The 21,315-nt window shown below is 33.6% G+C and overlaps 2 protein-coding genes across 4 annotated transcripts; one reads left to right on the top strand and one right to left on the bottom strand.

Annotated features, from left to right (window-relative positions):
- Positions 1-2,293: 2,293 nt before the first annotated feature.
- LOC108206251 (probable glucuronosyltransferase GUT1) lies at positions 2,294-10,212 on the top strand. Its single transcript, XM_017376492.2, has 8 exons — positions 2,294-2,725; positions 3,394-3,540; positions 4,428-4,492; positions 7,252-7,321; positions 8,255-8,473; positions 9,095-9,238; positions 9,456-9,591; positions 9,674-10,212. The coding sequence occupies exons 1-8, from the start codon at positions 2,372-2,374 to the stop codon at positions 9,901-9,903; spliced, it is 1,365 nt and encodes a 454-aa protein (XP_017231981.1). The 5' UTR covers positions 2,294-2,371; the 3' UTR covers positions 9,904-10,212.
- A 1,386-nt stretch (positions 10,213-11,598) lies between these two features.
- On the bottom strand, positions 11,599-19,499 carry LOC108205289 (uncharacterized). Of its 3 annotated transcripts, XM_017375190.2 has the most exons (14): positions 19,011-19,498; positions 18,183-18,503; positions 17,004-17,183; positions 16,539-16,674; positions 15,611-15,945; positions 15,148-15,277; positions 14,443-14,571; positions 14,278-14,322; positions 13,754-13,833; positions 13,255-13,351; positions 13,085-13,174; positions 12,617-12,670; positions 12,230-12,295; positions 11,599-12,161 (listed from the first exon to the last, which is right to left on the bottom strand). In XM_017375190.2, exons 1-14 carry the CDS (start codon positions 19,328-19,330, stop codon positions 12,000-12,002), a joined length of 2,145 nt encoding a protein of 714 aa, XP_017230679.1. In that variant the 5' UTR covers positions 19,331-19,498; the 3' UTR covers positions 11,599-11,999. The 3 variants fall into 3 exon arrangements, 2 of the variants coding, with proteins under 2 accessions (XP_017230679.1, XP_063949374.1); XM_064093304.1 differs by lacking the exon at positions 14,278-14,322 and having other exon boundaries at positions 19,011-19,499; XR_010292052.1 differs by lacking the exons at positions 11,599-12,161; positions 12,230-12,295 and having other exon boundaries at positions 12,615-12,670; positions 13,262-13,351; positions 19,011-19,499.
- Positions 19,500-21,315: the final 1,816 nt, after the last annotated feature.

The following is a 21,315-nucleotide window of genomic DNA, read 5'->3' as shown; positions in this document are numbered from 1 at the left end:
CTTAATATTAATATAATTATTTGGATGAATTTTTATTGGTTCCCACTTTTTTCATCTTTTAATATTTTAATATTTAGAATTATAAATATAATTTTATCTCGCCTAACGGGCATAATTCCCTGGTAGACCAAGAATATGGTATAGTTAAACCTCGATTAAGAGAAAGTAATAACCTCGTTTAATTAATAAATTTTGTCGGTCCCAACTTAAGCCAATGTTGTAAATTAATATTTTCGCTAAAAGCATAAGATAATAAAAATTTAGAAATTCATTAAAGGCCCAAGTAATATGTAAAGTAATAATTCATGAATTATATATATATACATGAAGTATATCAATTAACAAATTTAGTTACTTTTAAAATATGAATCTATAGTAGCTTGTTTCTTCTTTCCACCAAGGCCAAAATTAATCTCACCATTGACTTTATGTAAAGCATAAATAACTCCCGATATGTTTTGCTCATGTTGTAATAAGTAATTGTTTAAAATGTTGATTGCTTGAAGTGCTTCCTTTGATGACACGCCTGGGATGACATTGCTATCGTCTAGTGCATGCATGAATTTAGTTTATCGATAAATGATAAAAAATTTATTATAAAAGTAATTTTAAATCAAATACATTGCATGCGACTGATTCTTGTTTTCAAAAATAATTAAATATAATTTGTAAACATATATAAATTCGGTAAAATAATAAAATATTACTTTATCGATAAAGTAATAAAATATTATTATATCAATAAAATAATAAATTCGGTAAAGTAATATTTTTTCCCAGTCCGAGTGGTATTACTTTAAAGAGGTTTAACTGACCAAGATTATGAAATGCAATTCACTCTATTTCTTGTCATAAAAATATTGCTCCTGCTGTTCTCGATAGACCTGGCAAATTGTTCGTGTCGTGTATAAACGTGTCGTGTACTTTCGTATTTCGTGTATCTGGTGGGTATACACGAACACGACACGAATTCAATTCGTGTACATGATTATAAACACGACACGACACACTTAGAAACGGGTAAAAATGATACGAACTGTAGTACACGAATTTTTTCATGTACACGAAAACGACACGTTACGAATTAGTACATGAAAACACGAAATATACACGAAAAAATACATGAAACTGGTAACGAATTAGTATACGAAATATTAAAATTTTACAAATGTTGTCCAAATTCAGGCTTAAACATAATATATTATATTTGTTATAAAATTAATATATTAAATTTTAAATTATAATATATATATATATTTATTTATTTCGTGTACCTCGTGTCGTATCGTGTAGCCAAAGGGTAAACACAAAACCGACACGACATCTCAGTCGTGTATTTCGTGTCGTAGGGGTGTTCACCGGACCGCCCACGCCGCACAAACCGCCCACACCGCACCAAACCGCACCACAAAATGCGGTTTTAAATTTTTGTGGTGCGGTCGCGGGTTGAATTTTTTACAAACCGCGCGGTGCGGTGCGAGTCGTGGTTTGAGATTTAGGTATCACGGTTCAAACCGCACCGCACCGCATATAATATATATATATATATATATATATATATATATATATATATTATAATATTTATATAATATAATATATGTATATATAATATTTATATCATATAATATATGTATATATAATATTTATATCATATATTTATTTTGGCCCATATTTCAGATTATCCCAGCCCAACAATAGTGTAACCTAATATTATTAACCCTACGACTCTCATCTCTTCACAGTTCATTTGACATGTACTTGTTTTTATATACCACTGTAATGGCTCCTGCCACTGTCTAGCATGCCAAATATGAAGTTGCTTTTGAGTTTGTAATTGACTATTTGTAATGTGATTTTACACTCGGATGTTGATTTGGCCACTCAATGAAGAGACGAATTATTTAGTGACTTCTAAATTTTATTGTAATTTTTAATTTTGAATATTTTTATAATTTTAAAAGTAAAATTGTTAGACCGCACAAACCGCATAGACCGCACTGCACCGCACCGCATTTATGCGGTGTGGTTTACGTGGTTTTTGATTTACGCGGTGCGGTCGCGGTTTAAGTTTTTAACCAAACCGCATATGCGGGTTGGTCTGCGGTTTTAGGTAAAAACCGCACCACCCGCACCGTGAACACCCCTATCGTGTCGTGTACTTTTTCGTGTACTAAAAATGCAAACACAAACACTAAATTTTCGTATCGTTTTTTGTCGTGTGAAAATTTGTCGGGTCTAGTTCTCGACGAATATTTTAATTTATTTGCGAGACCATAGATTAATTTTTTGTTGAACAGAATTTTGCTTAAATCTCAGCAGTGTCATAAACTGCGTTGTTTCTTCGTTCTCTCACTCTCCTCTTCTTGGCAAAATGGGAAGCCTATACAACAAGAACAGAGTGTTTGGATCATCATCAACCCACAGTAGCCCCACCTGCACACGCACACACCAGATTGGAGCCCTAGCTCTGATCTTCACCACCTTCTTCCTCACCAGACTCCTAGACCAGTCTTTCAACTCCACCACTTTCCAATACAAATCCCAGAACGACGCCGTTTCGCAGGATTTCTACAAGGGGTGGCCACAAAGAGGGTATGGGACCCACCTGTCACTGAAGATCTACGTGTATGATGAAAATGAGATTGAGGGGTTGAGACAGTTGATGTACGGACGAGATGCGAAAATATCGGTGGATATGTGTGTAAAGGGACAATGGGGTACTCAAGTGAGTTTCTTAGCTTCATTTTACATTTTTTAACTTATGTTATTGTAAATTTAGCTGTGTATGTATACAAATAACTGACAATGTAGGATTTTGATTAGGAGAAATTGCGAGGAGTATATAAATTCAATTTGCTGGTTTGTAGTTTGTAGTTGTATTTTCATAACGAATCTGACCTATGTATATCCGATTTTATACGGTCCCAAATGACGGGTTACCATATTATACGTTCCCAAATGATGGGATGAGGGTTAACTGCCAACCTGATTTTGAAATTATTGCTTTGTGTGGAGATTTTGACTGGAATCGAGGAGAATTTTTTTGATAATGTTGTGTGTGCCCAGTACCTATTGTTTTGCTATTTTTCTTCCTCATTGTTTTTAAGTTTGCATTTTTTTTCCACTCCCTTTGGAAATGTCTCCCTGACTTTGAAGCCCCGTTTTACTTCTGACTGCATAGGTAGAACGCTTAATTTTTTGAAGTAAATAATTTTTTAGTAATGAACTTAAGCGCCTCATGTCGACAGTCGTATTTCTATTGATATGAATATGATGTTCGAAATAAAGATGATCTTTTTGACCAAGCATGTAATGTGGTAAATCCACTAATACAACAACAGCATGCTGCCTAAATGATCACTTTTTGACTTTTATGGTTGAATGTGACTGCAGGTAAAAATACACAAGTTGCTATTGCAATCAAGATTCAGGACATGGAAGAAAGAGGAAGCTGATTTGTTCTTTGTGCCGACTTATGTTAAATGTGTTCGTATGTCAGGTGGCTTAACTGACAAAGAGATTAATCAGACTTATGTGAAGGTATTACATGATTCAATGCTTGATAGTATACTAGCCCACTTATGGAGCAAAAAAGTAACATAATTGCTTGGTCCCTTGCTTTTAATAAATCACGAAATATATCCCATTTCCACATTTTTTTTTGAAAAAGTCACGCTGTCTTTGCTGATTTTGGCTTTCTGGATTGTTCCTGGACACACTCTTCTCTTGAGTAATTAATATAGTATCACCCTGTTTTGGTAAGGAATTGACAGTTCTTGTGAGTTGTAACTTATGATTTTAAGTGCATTTTATTGTTTTCTCCCTACTTTTGGTTGCACTTGTTAATATTAAAAGGCTCATTCTGATTAACATTAAGTTCACTGTTCATTATAAATCACAAGAGAGAAAGTAGTTCATTAATTTACAGATGTACGAATTCAGTGAACAGGAATAAGGCGATTCAGTCTCAAAAACAAATAACTTGTGATGTTTCATGTAAAAATTATCAATTCGATACAGAATTAAATCCAACTGAGGGAGAAACACAGAATTATAGAAATATTCAGCAGCTGGTAATGGATTCTCAAGAACAGCAGTAAGTGACATGTGGGAGAAGGACTGTCTGATGAAAATTTGTAGCAAAGTTAGTAGTGTACTACATTTTCTGACTGGGTTCGTAAATCAAGTCTCAGTATAGCACATATTTAAATTATCTGAACTCAAATTTCCTGTATGAGATATTCAAGTTAAACAGACTTAAATAAGGAGTTTTAAAGTATCTAAGTTGCCTTCCCTAATTTTAAAATCCTAAAAAATGCTTTTTGCACAAGTCATAAGATTATGTAACTCTGGAAGAAATCGGCATTTGTATTAAGAAGCAACTTAAGATGATTCTATGTAATATCGTTCATACATTCTGCTTTCAGGTCTTAAGTCAAATGCCATATTTCAGGTTATCTGGCGGTCGCGATCACATATTTGTTTTTCCAAGGTTAGTTTATTAATTACCCAGTTAATTTTAAATCAGTATTGATGTTTGATATGTATTGATATGCACTTGCATTCCATGCAAAATTTGGTACAAATTTGTGATGCTACCCTTAGAAGGATTTGAATATCTGATTAATATATTTATAGCGAGTCTAAATAACATGCTAAGACCGACATAACAATTGTTTAGTATTTCTGTACTCTGTACTAACAATTACGGTCAATCTATCTGAGTTATAACTTCTGAAAATTTTATCTTAAAAAATGCTATCGTTAAGATAGTTTTAAGGCATGGTTGTCATGTCGGTCGACTAGTCGCGACTAGTCGGCGACTAGTCGATTAAGCGATGAAGGGATGTCGACTCAACATTTCGACTAGCTGAATGTCGATATTTCGGTCGCCTGGTCGACTAGTCAGTCAACTAGTCGACTAAGCGGTCGACTAGTCGACTATTTCAGCTACAGATTGAGCATTTTGACTTTTTTTATTGCCGACTTCTTATTGTTTCCACTTTCCAGCAGAATGTGTTTACTGATATGTTAATGGTTTCTGGTTATGTGTTTCTTGCATTCTGTATTTCTAATTTCTGCACTCCGCAGTTTGATTTCTGTTACTGTTTGTTCTGCACTTATGCAGATTTCTGCTCTTTATTCTACAGATTATTGCTTTTGCTCTGTTTATTTGTAATCTGCATTGTGCATAAATAATTCTGTATATATTATTTCTGTATAATTTTGTTGTGCACTGCACTACCAGTACCATACTTAATTACAAATTACAACACATCACAGTATCACACAATTGTTAATTTGTTAATTGTTACATATTTTACATGATCAGAAGTACTTTGCTTTGTTGTTATTTGTTAACTCTTTCCACTTTTCCGTCATTCTCTTCACGTGTTCGATCTTTAATTCCTTAGATTCTGGAATATAATATTGTGAAGGTGTCAGAACTTGGGAAACCTGAATTACATAATGTATATATATTATATTCAATATATAATAATATATTATTTTTTGCCGACTAGTCTGCGACTAGTCTACGACTAATCGACTAGTCAACTAGCCGAAGGTCCATCGACTCGCTTCGACTTACCGACGTGACAACCATGGTTTTAACTTTGTAATCTTCGAAGTAGATACATAACCTATGCACACTTAGTTAAATTTATTTAGATACAAACCCATGTTTTCACTGTAGACTACTATATTGATTAGGCAAATGGTAGTATCCGAGATTAAATTTCTTCATTTGGCCAAAAGGAGTATCATGTTTTAGACGGGGTGCATCATAAGTGTGAGGTTATGATTAACAACTATATATTATGTTTAAGAAACATAAAGTTGACATTATTATAATATATATGTGGCATCTGCACCTCAACTTATTCTGTATTTAGAAACTTAATACCATTGAACTATAATTTTTTTTCTTTTTGTCACTAATGTTAGGTTCGGATTTTTTTTGTCACTAACGTGAGGTTTGGATTTGATTATTAACATTATGTTATTTTTTTAGCATTATTAAAACATAGTGATAGTTTGCAATATTATGGTGATATGATATATGTCTATAACTTTATAGGGTCAGGTTCGAGATAGAACCACATTATACTTGGAACTTAGATCCTATAAATTACCATTAGATATAAATAGGATGTGTGGTTAAGATTATCACTAGTATTAATCACATGTTATATATTCATGTATCATTTATATGGGTGCATATTTAATAAATGAGAGTGAATAATCAGATTTATTACTTTCCATGATTAAAACAATTCTCAATTAAATTTCATGTATATAAATCAGTATAATAAAATAAAATATATCAAATATTTTGTTTTCATAAATGGAAATACATAACAAATTTGTGTGATTTAATTCTATACATGTAAATGTATAACAAATTTATGTGATACTGCTGCAGCACTTGTACTAATATAAAAGAAGATAGTATTATAATGCAATATTTTTCTAAAAAAATAGAAATACTGCTATGGTACGTCAAATATCATACTTATATTATATAATATTTATACCAATACTATTGCAGTACATTTTTAATAAAAATAAAAGTACTGCTATAGTACATCAATTATCATACTTATATTATTTAATAATTATACCGATACTACTGCAGTACATTGAAAATATAATATCAATCAATATACCAGCCATTTAATTATAGAAGGCAAATTTATATTTTTCTACATATAATTATTGAAGTTAATGCATGCATTAATTACCTACAATCATATATAAAAAACAATAGTACATAGCCAATTTAAAATGCAATATATGATCTTGACCATTTGTTTAATCAGAATCTAATGAGTTTGTATGAGTTCTAAGTTCTAACTTTAAAACTGGTTCTAATTTGAACCTCACCCTAACTTTATAAAGATATAAAGATATAGACACATATTAGATAATCATGATATTGCAGACTACCTCTATATTTTAATAATGCTAAAAAGAATACCATAGTGTTAATATTCAAACCCGAACCTAACATTAGTGACCCAAAAAAAAGCCGAACCTAACACTAGTGACAAAAAGAAAAAAAAAATTATAGTTCAGTGGTAAGTTTCTAAATACACAATACGTTGGATGGCGAAAAAATCTATTTCCCTTCTGTATTTAATAGCTGATTTAGGAATTTATTTTGTTTGATATCAAATTTATTGCTTGTGAGCCACTTTTAAGAAAATTCTCGGCAATTAAAATTTGTGCTTATCTACATTCCTGTTTCAGTGGTGCAGGGGCTCACTTGTTCAAATCCTGGGCTACATATCTGAATCGCTCCATAATTTTGACTCCTGAGGTACAGTTGGTGCAGGACATTTGTTCAATTAATATCTGAATTATAGTTATTTGGAAATGTAGAGTCTATGCTATTCTCGGATTCTTAGCAACTTTTCATTACCTGCTGAATGTTAATAAATCTGGTCTTTTCTATTTACAGTTTAATAACTAGAATAGTGATATACTTTATCTACATGATAGTGTTAGTCATAGATAGAACTGCGGAATATTGTTAATGTCCGCAAAAGTATTAAGTTTAGCTTAGCATCCGAGAGACGCACTCAGACCATTTTAGTGGATTGCAGTATTATTGTGTTGGCTTTGGTATATACTTGAAAATGAACATTGCCAGTTTCAGTTTATGATGCAAGTAGCTAAATGTGACTTTTGGTTTTCTGGCTTTCCTGTTATCAAGGGAAATTACTTACTTTTAGGGTGATTGCTTTTTTTAGTTATATTTACAAACGTTTAGAAGTTGAAATATGAATTAATGCTGCCGTGATATGCAAGAATTCCTTATTATGATGAACCTACATTTGTAACTCTAAACATTTGTGGACAAAGTATAATGAAAATATTTAGAGGGAGAGAATGAAGAAGGAAAAAGAGTTCACACTGTAAAAACATTGTGTTCCATACTTCCATCTCTATTCCTGTTCCCCTTCAGAATTAAAGTCGTAAAACCTCTGCTTTACTTAATTAAGAATCTGATGCTGAAGGAGCTTTCTTATTCATCTTTCCTTCTTTTTCTAAAATCATTAATCTTCTTCTAATGGCAGAGGGTGTATTGCCTGTTTACATGGTAACTGATGGTGCACTGTAATTATTTTTTTTATTAAGAATTTTGCTGCAGTTGATTTTGTTTCCCTTACCAACAAACAATAAATAATGTTTATAAATATTTGTATAGATGTTAATATCCTCACTGAAAACTGCACCCGTACAAATGCAGGGGGATCGAACAGATAAGCGTGATACAAGTGCTTTTAATACCTGGAAGGACTTAATCATCCCTGGAAATGTTGATGATGGCATGACTACTCAGGGAGCAAGATTTGTTGAGCCATTACCCTTGTCAAAAAGGAAGCATTTGGCAAACTTCCTAGGTCGGGCACAAGGAAAGATTGGTCGTCTTCAATTGATAAATCTTTCAAAGCAGTTTCCGGATAAGGTTAATCTCTTACACAGTTTTATGGTTAAGTGTCCTACTCAATTTTATATATGGATACTTATTGCTAGTCGTGACGAAAGTTGGAAACTTTTTCATTCTGAAGTTCTATCTCCATCTTTTCTGCCCTGAATTCTTACTACATACGATATGAAATCCAAGTAGATTCTATGCAAGTTAAAAGAGAGAAATTTTCGGAATCTTCAAGATTATTTTACTTTGGTTTTGCAACCAATTTTTCTGTTATTGTCAGCTTGCATGTTTAAATGTAATGTATACATGTAGAATATAAATTATATTTACTTATACCATAATGCATTATCAAATGGAAATGTCACATAACTTTTGTGCCTGCATGAACTATGTATACTACATCGGGTCAAAAATTGAGCCTTACTTTGAAGCTTGAACTATATTTCCATCAGTACAGACAATACAAAAATTCACCTATTTAAATAGATGGTTAGGGACTGATCTCCATTGTCCATTAGGATTCTACATACATTTTTTTTGTGGCATAAAATCGTTTGCTATATGCATTGAGTTTTATAGGGTTCAATTTAGACAACTTGCTCTACCAATGAATTATCTGATTCCATCCGATTTGTATGCATCTTGAAACAGTTGGAGTCTCCTGAGTTGAAGTTCAGTGGCCCTGACAAACTTGGTAGAAAAGATTATTTTCAGCACCTTGGGAATGCCAAGTTCTGCCTTGCTCCACGTGGCGAGTCGTCTTGGACACTTCGGTTTTACGAGTCATTTTTTGTGGTCTCTCTCTCTCTCTCTCTCTCTCTATATATATATATATATATATATATATATATATATATATATATATCTGTGTGTGTGTGGTTTGTTTGTGTGTGTGTAAATATATATGTATGTGTGTATATATATTTTATATTTATATTAATTCATTCTCTAGATAAATATAAATGGATTGATGAAAGCCGCGTATTTGGAAGTTAAGTCTTGTTTTTAACAGGAGTGTGTGCCAGTGATCTTGTCAGATCAAGTGGAGTTGCCTTTCCAGAATGTTGTCGATTACACACAGATCTCGATCAAATGGCCATCCACTCGGATAGGTCGTGAACTTTTAGAATACTTGGAATCAATACCAGGTCTTCCCTGAACTGATTAGCTTGTTGTGGTGCATTTGTTTCACATGATGAATTAGTAGATCTAACAAGTTTTGTTTCCCAGACAAAGAGATAGAAGGGATGATAGCTCGTGGTAGAGAAGTGAGGTGCTTGTGGGTGTATTCTCCTGACTCAGAACCCTGCTCTGCATTTAGCGGAATTCTGTGGGAACTTCAGAGGAAAGTGAGGCAATTTCACCAGTCAACTGAAACTTTTTGGCTGCACAATGGATCTGTAGTCAACAGAAACTTAATGGAATTCAACAAGTGGAAACCACCCATGCCTTTGCCTTGATCTTCAATGACTTTGTCATTATTATCTGTCGGACTTCATCAATTTGTGTTTAGGTAATCGGAATCCTAAATTCCATTTTATTCTTTGATTAGCTTCTAATGTAGCAGTCCCATGAAGCTTTTTCCTGTTTCAAGTTTTTGTTGATTTTACACTGTTATATTGTATAGTCAGGTAAGAATTGTATAATTGGCAGAGCAAACAAGTAGGATACTGGAGCAACTGTATCTATGCTTAGGGTATATTGTGCAACCTAAACTTTACAGCCCACACATACAAAGGAATATCAATAGCTTATAATGCTTCTCCTTCTATGCAGTCTTTCCACTAATTTTCGTTCCATGTACATATATGTTCTCTCCATTGGCATTTCTTGCAAAATATTTATGCAATACTATTTTCCAACTTAAATTGGAGTTCATTTCTTCATATTTATGGTTGCATATGCTTTTATAGATCTCGTCACAATATTTACATGAGAACACTTATAAATAAATCTCAATATAACAAAATCTCATTCGACATCAACCCAATTCGGCAAAGTACAAATTAGGTCTGAATTTTTATATATTTATAGTTTTCGGATTGGGTAATCTTTTATGAAAGTTAGGTATAGTTCGGATTGATCCAAAATACCTGATCCTCCCTCACTCTATAAAGTACAGTATACAAATTTATAACATACAAGTTAAACCTTCTTTCAGCGGCAAGTATCAAAATTTATTAATCGATCATATAAATTATTTACTTAATAATAATTATTATACTATTATGAAAATACTTTCATGTTCATCGGGATTCTATAGTATAACGATTATCCCACCAACAAAATTATATCATTGACAGAATTATTTATTTTAATTTTTAAAACTTATACAATTTGACTTATGAAATAATTATCAAATAAATAAGTAGTTTATGTTGATATAACATCAAAAGTACCAATAGATCATCGCCACATAAATTTTTATTTAATTAAAATTATTATTGCACTACTATGAAAAGACGTAAATGTTGATCAGGATTTTATAATGTAACGACTATCTCACACAGAATCAATATGACTATTTGTTTTAATTTTTAAAACTCAAATAATTTAAATTATGAAACAACTCTATAAAATTTTTATTATGGGTTACTTATCAAATAGCTTTTGTGTTATCTGTCATGTCTGAAAACTGGGGACTAACGGGGTGTCACCACTGGAAATAACCGGAGGAAATCTGGTTCCATTATTTTCTGAATTATCTGGAAACAAGAATGCACATAAGCTCATTGCAGCTTTCAAGGAGGCTCTATGATAAATAAGAATAGGGTATTAATTTATCACGTCTATATATTATCAACTAAGGGTCTGTTTGGGAATGCCGTTAAAAATTGTTGTGTTGTCAGAAAAAGTGCTGGTAAAAAAAGTGCTGTTGTAGAAATCAGATAACTGTTTGGTAATTTTTTTTAATATTTGCAAATATTGAGTTATAATATAAAAAAATAATTTATTTGGTGAGTTTTGATAGTGAAATTTGTAACAGCTTCCTACAAAAGCTGAAAACAGCTTTTTCCAAAAGCATGTGAGGACCTGCTTTTTCTAAAAGCAGCTTTTCAGCTAAAAGCTGCTTTTAGATTTATCAAACAATTTTTTACCTGTTTTTCAGCAAAAAGCTGCTGTTCCTGTCTGTAACAGCAACCCCAAACAGTACCTAAATAACAATATCGAAAGCAATTGGTATTATGTACATGGTATCTTCCTTTTATCATTCTCAGAATTATACAAAAGCTTGAGATAACACCTATTCATTAACTGTCTAAGCATCCCTATATCTGCGGAGTAGGAATAAGCAGAATTTACACCACCAAATCACATTACTATCACTATCAAAAACCACTTAGCAGATGGTCAGAACACTAGCACTGCTAGATTCTCTTCAATTACACCTAGTTTTCCCTTGTAGCACTGCAATGCATTCTTTTCGCTTGTAATCACTGCGATTATTTCATTTGGCAGGGTGACTGGATCAAAAGACGAATGTCTTTCCTGCAGGACTGCCATCCAATGTTTAAGCAGCACAGCTGGTTTGGATGCATTACTGAATATTTAAACATCAAGGAATGTCGGTGAGTAGATTATTCCAGCGTTGTTTAAGGATTTCATATGCAGCGGGACAGGGAACAGCCTCAACTTCAGTTTGTCCATCGATGCAAGTTTCCTTGACAAGACCGAGTCTCGCCAGTGTGTTTATGGCCTTATGGATTGGCATGTCTACCTGCAAAACTCAAATTAGTGAGAAAATCCTTCCACTAACCAATGTTTATTGCAACGAAATGTAGTCACCTTTTCTTTAAACATGTTATACATGAATCTCTCACATCTGTCCTTCGCAACTTCAATGCAGGTTACCTGCATTTTAAACAGTTATTATGCCATGTTCATAACGAGGGAATTATTGTTTTGCATAGCTGCCTACCAGTCAGAGAAAAACCATATGCATCTAAGAGTACAGAAAAAAAAGAAATTTAGAGAAAGACCTACTTAAAATCCATATCAGAGATGAAACTACTGTTTTAAGGCCTTGAAATAACCTATGTTCAATTTCAACTACGCTGCTATATTAATTAGTGTCATCTTAAACCATAATTACATTTTAAATCCTGAAGCAAACAATTTTTGCCCGCTCATCAAAACGCAATAAGTTAATAACTAGAAGAAATTAGAACTAACCTGGCCATTTTCTTCTTTGAGTAGGATCGCATATGCCAAAATTGCTTCCTTGTACTGCATATGTTGTTCAAAGGAGCAAATAATCACATGTAATTAAAATTTTTTTATTTTGATTTAGATGGCTGAAATTAGTGTTCCAGTTTTTCAAGGTTGCTAAAACGGATTTTCTAGTGTGCGCCCATTTTAGTCAGGTGGCAGATTTATATTGGCTCCAATCTCATTAACAACGATGACCCCTCTACATGCACACAAATCTCCACCAATAAAAATCTTCCACCTTTGTAAAGAGTAGACCCTTCTAAAAATTATATAAGTTAAATATTTTCTATAGCTTATATCTAGCAGAACTGCAGAAGTATTGATCAATACTTGAGGAACACTGAAAAAGCACATTTTATTCGCGCTATTTTCTACCCTCGTAGATATAGACGTCATCATTATTAAAAAATGTGTAGTAAATTCTCTTACTTGCTGCTGTTCAGAAGCATCAAGAAGAAAGTGAATCGAACCAAAGCCACTGGCTACTGTTTTCTCATAGAGTGTTCTGTTCACCAAGAGCTAAAAGAAGGAAAGTGAATTAAATGTACTTTCACAGCTCATGAATGCATTCTAGCATATAAAAGCAGAAATGGACTTACTTGATACCTGTCCCACGTTTGTTTATAACCCAGAACTATCCTACTAACGGATATTATAAGAGCAGTGATCGCAATTACGTCTAGAAGTACAGCTGATCTGTTCAGATAACAAACCTACTAACTGTCAGAAATGATATGAAATGATTAAGGCTTTCATAACGTGTGGAAATATATTATCTGGACAGGTAATATCTTATTCTGTTCCGACCTCTTTTGATTCTAGAACATTCCATAAGTCGGAGATATGCATTATCATCATAAAGATCAAATATGCAGAGTAGGATTAAAAACTTATATGAATGGAAAATATCCATTATGATTGACCCAACAACAAGTATTGCTGACAGGTGCACTTCAAATACCGAACAGAAAATTATGAAACCGATGACCTTATAAAGTAATTTAAACCAAGACCCAGTGGTAGTGCAATTAACCACAAAATTATTCAACTTAAGACAAAGTTCCTAGTAATCTTATAGACAAATTGTGGAGTACATACGGAGATGATTTTATGTCCTCGAATTTGTAGTTAATAAAGAATGCTAAAAGTCCCACGATTGTTGCAGCGTCCAAGCGTACCTACACAAGAAGAGCATTTAGGATGCATGCCTATATCGAAAGGCAAACCATCTCAAGAAATCAGTGTTAAACTTAAACATTAGGGGTGAGCATATTCGTGAACCAATATACCAACAAAAACTTACTCCCTGCATCCAAAAGAGGGTTTTTAACATCCATTGATTATATTTTCACTTATTCCTACATTTTTTAATCCATGTCATAACCCCTCTGCCTCAAAACTGTGCACATTGCTGATGTCGTCTGTTTCAAGCCAACATTAACTTAGACATGACTACTAAGGAATGGTAAAGATTTAAAACTTGATCTGCACCCTTGAACAGGGGAACTTTAAAAAGTGCAAAGATATCACATTTTTGGATCAGGGAAGTATCGTATATTCGTATGTTAAGACAGTTAAACAATTTTCCATTGTTACTCTATTGACATAATGACATCTCTTACTGTGTCCAGAATCCGGAAAGATAGCTTCTTGTGTGGAAAAATTACCTACAAAGAAAGTACTTACCAAATAAGTTTTCTTTTAGTGGTGCCAGAAAGAGAAATTAAGATGCAACTGTACATATAAGCAACAAATATGAACATAAAGAGTGGAAGAGATATATTTACTGGCAGTTCTGGAATAGGAATAGTCTCGTAGATTTTGAGTTGTAATGAAGGAATCTCACTTGTATCCATGGCTTCTATTTCATCCATTTCCTCTGTATAAAGCAAAATTAGTTCCTGGAATGCGGGCTCCTGTTGGAAGAGTATATTCCCAAAGATGATTCAATAGTTAGCTATAAAATTATAATTGCCTTTTCAAGATGAAAATTGTTAGTCTAGAGTCTTTTCAGAAAAAGAAAGCGTCTGCTTCTGAAGTTCCAAAATTGTCGTTGGTGGTTTTGCCATTTTGTGCCAAGTATATGTCATAAGAATTCTTGCCTGCCAAACCTATGTGATGTTCATAATTGACTAAAATTAATTTCAATTTGATTCAAGTGGTGATCCCCTGATCTTGATCTGATAAATCTACTTGAAAAAAAATTATAATTTAAAACCTGCTTCACTTGTCTGAAAAAGTGTTGGGATCTGAAAAATTGTGCCGGGCTCTTCAACTTGATGTTGACTGAGATATTTAAATAGCATGTGCGATTCAAAATTCAGGCACAAAAAGAGGGGACAGAAATGAACAGAAAGGAAACTGGAAGCAACAGAGAGAAAAGAAGGAAGGAAGTAAGCAGCACAAACAGTTCTAGTTACCACAAGACTACTTTAGCTTGTGAGTTGTAACATAAGGCAGTAGGAATAAACAAGTATGTTGACTGAAAGTACCTGAAGACTAGATTTGGAAGAAAGAATGGAAAATGCAGCTTTCAACATTTTCCAAATATCATTTCCACAGACCTTTCGTGTAGCAGGTTCCCAAATATCACCAAGTGATATTCTAGGCAACGAAATAGGCCTAGGGAAGAAACAGTTTGATGCTTTAGTCATTTACCACTTCACAAACTTACTAAATGTAGTCTGGTCTTGCTCTGATGACTGGAAAAAGGGCTAATATAAATGAAATTGGTGCAATTATGTGCATATACAATTTGTAACTACTCTATCTAGTTTATTTCTCATTTATTATATTACATATATATTACATGGAGTATTAACAGAGCAGAGTTTAATAAATCCAATAAATTTTATAACAACTTAGTTATCTGTTCCAATAAGATGATTGACTTCTGGAAAGAAGACTCACATGTGCACTAGTTACAGAAGAGGGAGGAATTCAATAAAGACTAACCTTAAATGAGATTCAATAGTGTTAGCGATCGGATCAAGTTTAGATGGTCTTTTGGGCACCGAGGGTATAAGCTCCATCCATGTCAGGAACTTTCTTAAAAGCCTGCTACGGGGACCAAGCGATGAAAGGATACCTTCATAACGATTCACTGCCCTCTGAGCAGCCAACCAAATAGGAAGATCTTCCTTGGAAATTTGGTCTACATTCTGTTCCTTTTCGAACTCATTTTCATCAAATGAATATGGCCACCGGGAAAGAGGCATATCCTCGAGCCAGAGCTTCAATTTATTAACCCATACTTCTGTGCTCTGCCGCTGGATACTTTGTTTGACAGCCTGTCCCCAACAAAAGTCGATTTGGAAGATGTCAAAACTTACAAGATTGTCACACTATTTGAGGAGATATCATAATTCTGAGACATTATCGAACATCGGATAATTATACAACACGATATTTAGAAGCAAGCTTATAACATATAATGCTTGTACTGCATAAACCAGAAGGCGGGAATTAGAATTGACAGAAAAGATACTATGAATTCCTAATCTGGTCCTAATATATGATATGGATCAGTCAATAACAAAATTCTTTCAACAGAGAGAATTAAAACTTGAAGAGGAATGGAGAAGAAACAAGCAAACCATCCAGATTGTGACTGTCACAAAAAACAAAAATTTTAATTCAATTGCTCAATTATTCCAAGTATACACAGGAGATGTTCTTTATGCAGAAAAAAACTGCCATGGAGGGGATATTATTAATGTTTGTTTACACATTGGTAAGGAGTTAGAGAGTTGTTCCATATGCCAGTGCCATAGTGCTAATGAGATTTTACTGCTTGTAACTCTGCTGTTATTTGTAACATAGTTCAAGTATTGGATACTAATTATAATCATTTTCAAATCATAGGTGAAAAACTGACAACTACCTCAGCCACCCATGACCCCACTTTTCGAAGTGGTTTCGCTACCAGGAAAAAGATGCGGAGAAGAAGTCTTGACTGCAAGTAATCCAGCTTTTCACCAATTAGCAGGCCCTTCTGTTTTTCAGTAGTATAACCACGCCTGTACAAGGAGAGAAGAATTGTCAAATCTTAGATTAATATAGTAGTTCTAATCTTAGATTAAGCATGCACCTATACCATGAAAGGAACAGAAAAAAAGTACAGCGATAGTAACTTAAACAAAATAATATTGTGGAAATAAAAATTTGAAAAATACAGGAAAATTAGTGGTTTTTACTTTCAGTAGATATAATCAAAATTGTAAACTTACAAATTTTGCATCCTAAAACCCTGAAAATTCAAAGTAACTCGCAAGAAAAAAATTTAATGATGTGGCATATTGTAAGACAATTCTGGATCCTGACCGAAATAAGGAGAAAAATAAGTAACCTGAATATAATTGCTTTAGAATCGGATGCTTTCTTCCAGTCGACATATATTGGCAATGTAAGAAGATAATCAGTATTCAGTGCAGAGGTCAGCATCAGGTCTGCCTCAGACAATTCTTCAAATTGAGCGTTATGAAGAAGCTGCATGAATGCACGCTGGAAACGAGTAGCTATGGCAATCCTGTAATCAAAATTACATGTTAATCAGATAAATAGAGGATGTAAATAAAATAATCCATTTCATTTTATATAGCTTTTAGCTAAAGAATCATATATGTCTTTAAACAAAAGACAGATTGCAATATTCCTTAGTTTTACTAGTGCCAGACGTCCAAAAACTCTTAAAATAAGAACCAAGCTGTAGTATGCCTGTATATTGGAGCAAATTTTATGCCCCAAGTTAAAAGGCACAACCTGTTCTCTCCGTGGAAAGTAAATCCTACTTCCAAATGTGATCAAACCCACTAACATACAAACAGGGGACTGGAAAGACCACCTCAAGCTTCCATATATTTAGGAGCCACAAAATTAGGGTACCTTGTTGTGAGAAAGTAGCATCTCAAGACCAACAAACTGTAGCTACTTGAATTAATTTTTTTCACAGTGCATATCACACAAAACAAAATGAAATTTCAATTAGTTCGTAAGTGTTTGGTCAGTTTGCCTAATAACTTCTAGAATTCTTTGTTTTTTTAACTGAAATCTTCACTCGTTTGATGCCTAACCAGGATATTTCCAACTTAAACATATATGTATAACTATAATGTAGATAAATTCGACTCCATATCTTTTAAATTCTAATACTAAGGATATAACAACATGCTATTGTTGACTAAAGGTCTTCATTTACTCTTTTATGTTAATCAATCTCTCGCAGTCACAACTACAGCAGCATTAAGTTTCGTAAGGGGTAAATTTTTTTGAGAACAAACGCCTCAAGTATCCATTGCATTTTTTTGCTTAAATTTTTCCTTTTGTGGTCCAACCAACCAAATCATTCATGTAGTAGTTTGGCTAGGCCCAGTAGTGCTCAAATAAACACTTTTGGTTGTGAAGTACATGTAATCCATGTTCAATTTGGCCTTAAAGACCTGCCAAATCGGACACTGTACATTCTTTACTTGAAGCATTAATAGCAAGAATCTGGGTATCTTATGGAAGCAGAGAGAACTTAACGAACCTGGATTCTTCATCATGGATTTTCTTCACATTTTTGGTTTTAAAACTATCAAAGAGATATTTCAAATCAAACGCCACAGTGGAAGGCATGGCCAAGATAGATTCAAACTGGCCCTCCAAGTGTTCTTCTCCAATTCCATTAGGTTCATACGCTGCAACCTCGGAATTGTTTGGCTCAGATACATCAGAACTTAGTTTCAAATCATCTTCTTCTTTTCCACTGATATTCTCCTTATACCTAGTGGCTTGCAGAAGATCATAGTCCACTCTCATTTCCTCTAAGATGCTCTTGTGTTCAGCATGTAAAATAGAGTCCAAGCACCTAAAATCATATAAACATGTAACCGTAATTGATATTTTAACTGGTAATTTGCTTAGACTTTTCTACTCTGGCTCATAGATATGATTCACTAAAAAGAACATAAAGAAGAATTGTATTGCAGAACAGGCTGCAAAAACAGTACCCATAATCTATCACATTTCTAGTCATGTGACGCCTTGACAAATATGCTCAACATCTGACACCAATCAAAACTTAGGCGATGTTTGGCTGTGTTTTCTGTTCATAAAACAACATTCTCATATGTCTCTGGTAATAAATTTTTTGAACTTTTTTAGGATCAGGAGCCAACGCCATACCTAATTTCTGAAAACTGTTTTTATGCTTTCAAATCGAAAAATAGTTTTTTAGTTATAAAACTAAACTAAACAACCACTAAGTGTATTAGTCCAATAATAATTAAAAAAATGGATTTAGAAGCCTAGCAATAGTAGTACAAAAAACTATTAATAACAAACAAAATGAGATGAAGTGAAAAATTGAACATACGAGGAAAGAAGTAGAAACTGCTGCTTCACATCATCCTCTTCATCCATGACAATGGCGTCGAGAAGATCAAACTTAGAAGTAGCGATGTACTTCTGTCTAGGCACCTCGACTCCTCCTCTATTGTTGGTATCAGCACGAAGAGCTGCAGCAGCAGAAGCAGAAGCAGGGGTTCCTCCACCGCGGAGCTCCGACTTGAGCTGCTCGAAATCAGGACCATTCTTCTCAGTGTTGGTTGGGGTGATTCTAGACTGTATTGAGCAGCACGGAAAGTGGATTGACTTGCTGGTGGTAATAACACCTCCCAGACGCAACAATATCATGATTGATGAAAATCACCATTCACCACCCAATTTTATTACACAATCTTGTTATGTAATACTATGTACGTACGTAGAATCTGTTAGGACCCGGGGTTAGGATTAAGTTGTGTGGCTTCATTTAGCTGTTGCCCCCAAGCTCTAATTAAGTGGGCCCACCGGAAATGCAGGTAACTGATATAACAACCATTCAAATTTTGTTTTCGTGATTATAACCTACTCCTATGTACTTCCATCGTCCCATTGTACATGGCCCTTTTAAAAAAATATGTATATTTAGAAAAAATTTGGTTAGATATAATTTTATCTCATATTTTTTTAATTAAAGCATTAAGTAGTGAGAACAGAGTTGAGTTTCAAAAATATCAAAATAAACATAAAGATTTAGCGCATTCAGAAATGAGACTAAAGTTGAGTTTCAAACAAGTCACAATAAATATAGAAATAAATTTGTGTTAAAGAAGGGAGGGACATGTAATTTGAGAATTTTTTTTCCAAAAGGGACATGTATAATGTGACGGAAGGAATTATAAAGACAGAGATTCAGTGCATTGAGAAATGATTTGAGTTTCAAAAAAGTCACACTAAATATAGAGATAAATTTGTGTTGAAAGGGACAAATTTTTTTCTTAAAAGGGATATGTATAATGGGACGAAGGAAGTATACTTACATGTATCAATATAATCATTGGGCCGCGCTCAAAAGAGAACCAATCCTTAAAATGTGATCTTAGAACCACTAAAGTTCTGCTGCAGAATCCCAAATTTTAAATAGATATTCACGATTTATATTTAAATACATGTTTATTGCATCGTTGTGTGTGTTCAAAAATAATTTCAAAATATAAGAACTAAACACAATATCTTTTGGTCCAAACAACCAGGCTTTATAGTAAAAAATAATTATTTACAACAATATACAAAAAGGCTATTCTTGGGTTAATCAAACAGTTGGGCTTTATAGTCTAGAAAGGCATAAATATTCAGACGTACGTACTCAAAATGAAGGACAATTATCTTGTAAGTTGGATTTAATTCAATGCTTTTCTCTTAAAAGTAGAGTGTGATTTGTTCTTAAACCAACTCTGTATTTTTAGTTGCATTTGAGTTAAAAACATCATTCTCTAACTTCTTCTTCTAATATTGGTTTTTCTATGTATGTCCCTCAATTTGTGAAGCATCTTGATTGTATCGATTGCTCTTCGAATGAACTGGTATGTCATTTTCATTGGCATGTCTCTTCTTTGCCTAGCTCTCTACCTCTGTTTCTTTACAGTCAATTCCATCAAAAGTTCTCCAACAAATTCGGTAATCAGGTTGGTCACTTAGTGAAGCTTAAGTTCCGTAACGGGTACAAGATTCGTGTTGTTTTCGACCAGAATGACAGTGAGTTCCTAGGTATGCATGACACATTTGTGGATTTTGGCTTATTTGGCGGGGAAGTTCTTATTTTTAAATTTTGTTAGATTTTGTAAAAGTGATTGATTCAAAGTTTATATCATTGGTTCTGATTGTGGTGAAATTGAATATCCGCTTATTGTATACTTTGCTCAGAAATCTATTCCAAAAACTAGTAATATGAATTTTGAGATGAAAGATCAATATTTTTGTTATTTTTAATGTTATGTAGTATTTTTTGTAGTGTCTGTGGGTCGTGATGGTTGGAGGTTTGTAAAACATCTGAAGCTCTTTGAAGGTTTTGGTGATGTAGTGGTTAGTTTGTGTAGATTATGCATGATTTATTACGTTCTTCATGGATTACTACATGTTTTAAGTCTTATGTTTTAATATTATGTCCCTCCACGTTCATTTCTTGGAAAGTTTGTAGCCACCCTACCGACACGATTTCAATATTTTCTAAACAATGGTGCTGGGTTTAGAGGTAACTATATTGGGCAGGAGCGCACCTTGATTGGTTTAGGTTCAGTTCCTAATTATTTATGTGTAGAGGATTTGAATCCATTTGAGCTGTTAGTCTTCACCTTTGA

The sequence above is a fragment of the Daucus carota genome, chromosome 1 (genome assembly GCF_001625215.2).
Source record: "Daucus carota subsp. sativus chromosome 1, DH1 v3.0, whole genome shotgun sequence".
In the NCBI taxonomy this organism is placed as follows: Eukaryota; Viridiplantae; Streptophyta; class Magnoliopsida; order Apiales; family Apiaceae; genus Daucus; species Daucus carota.
This window is presented reverse-complemented; position numbering and strand designations above follow the sequence as displayed.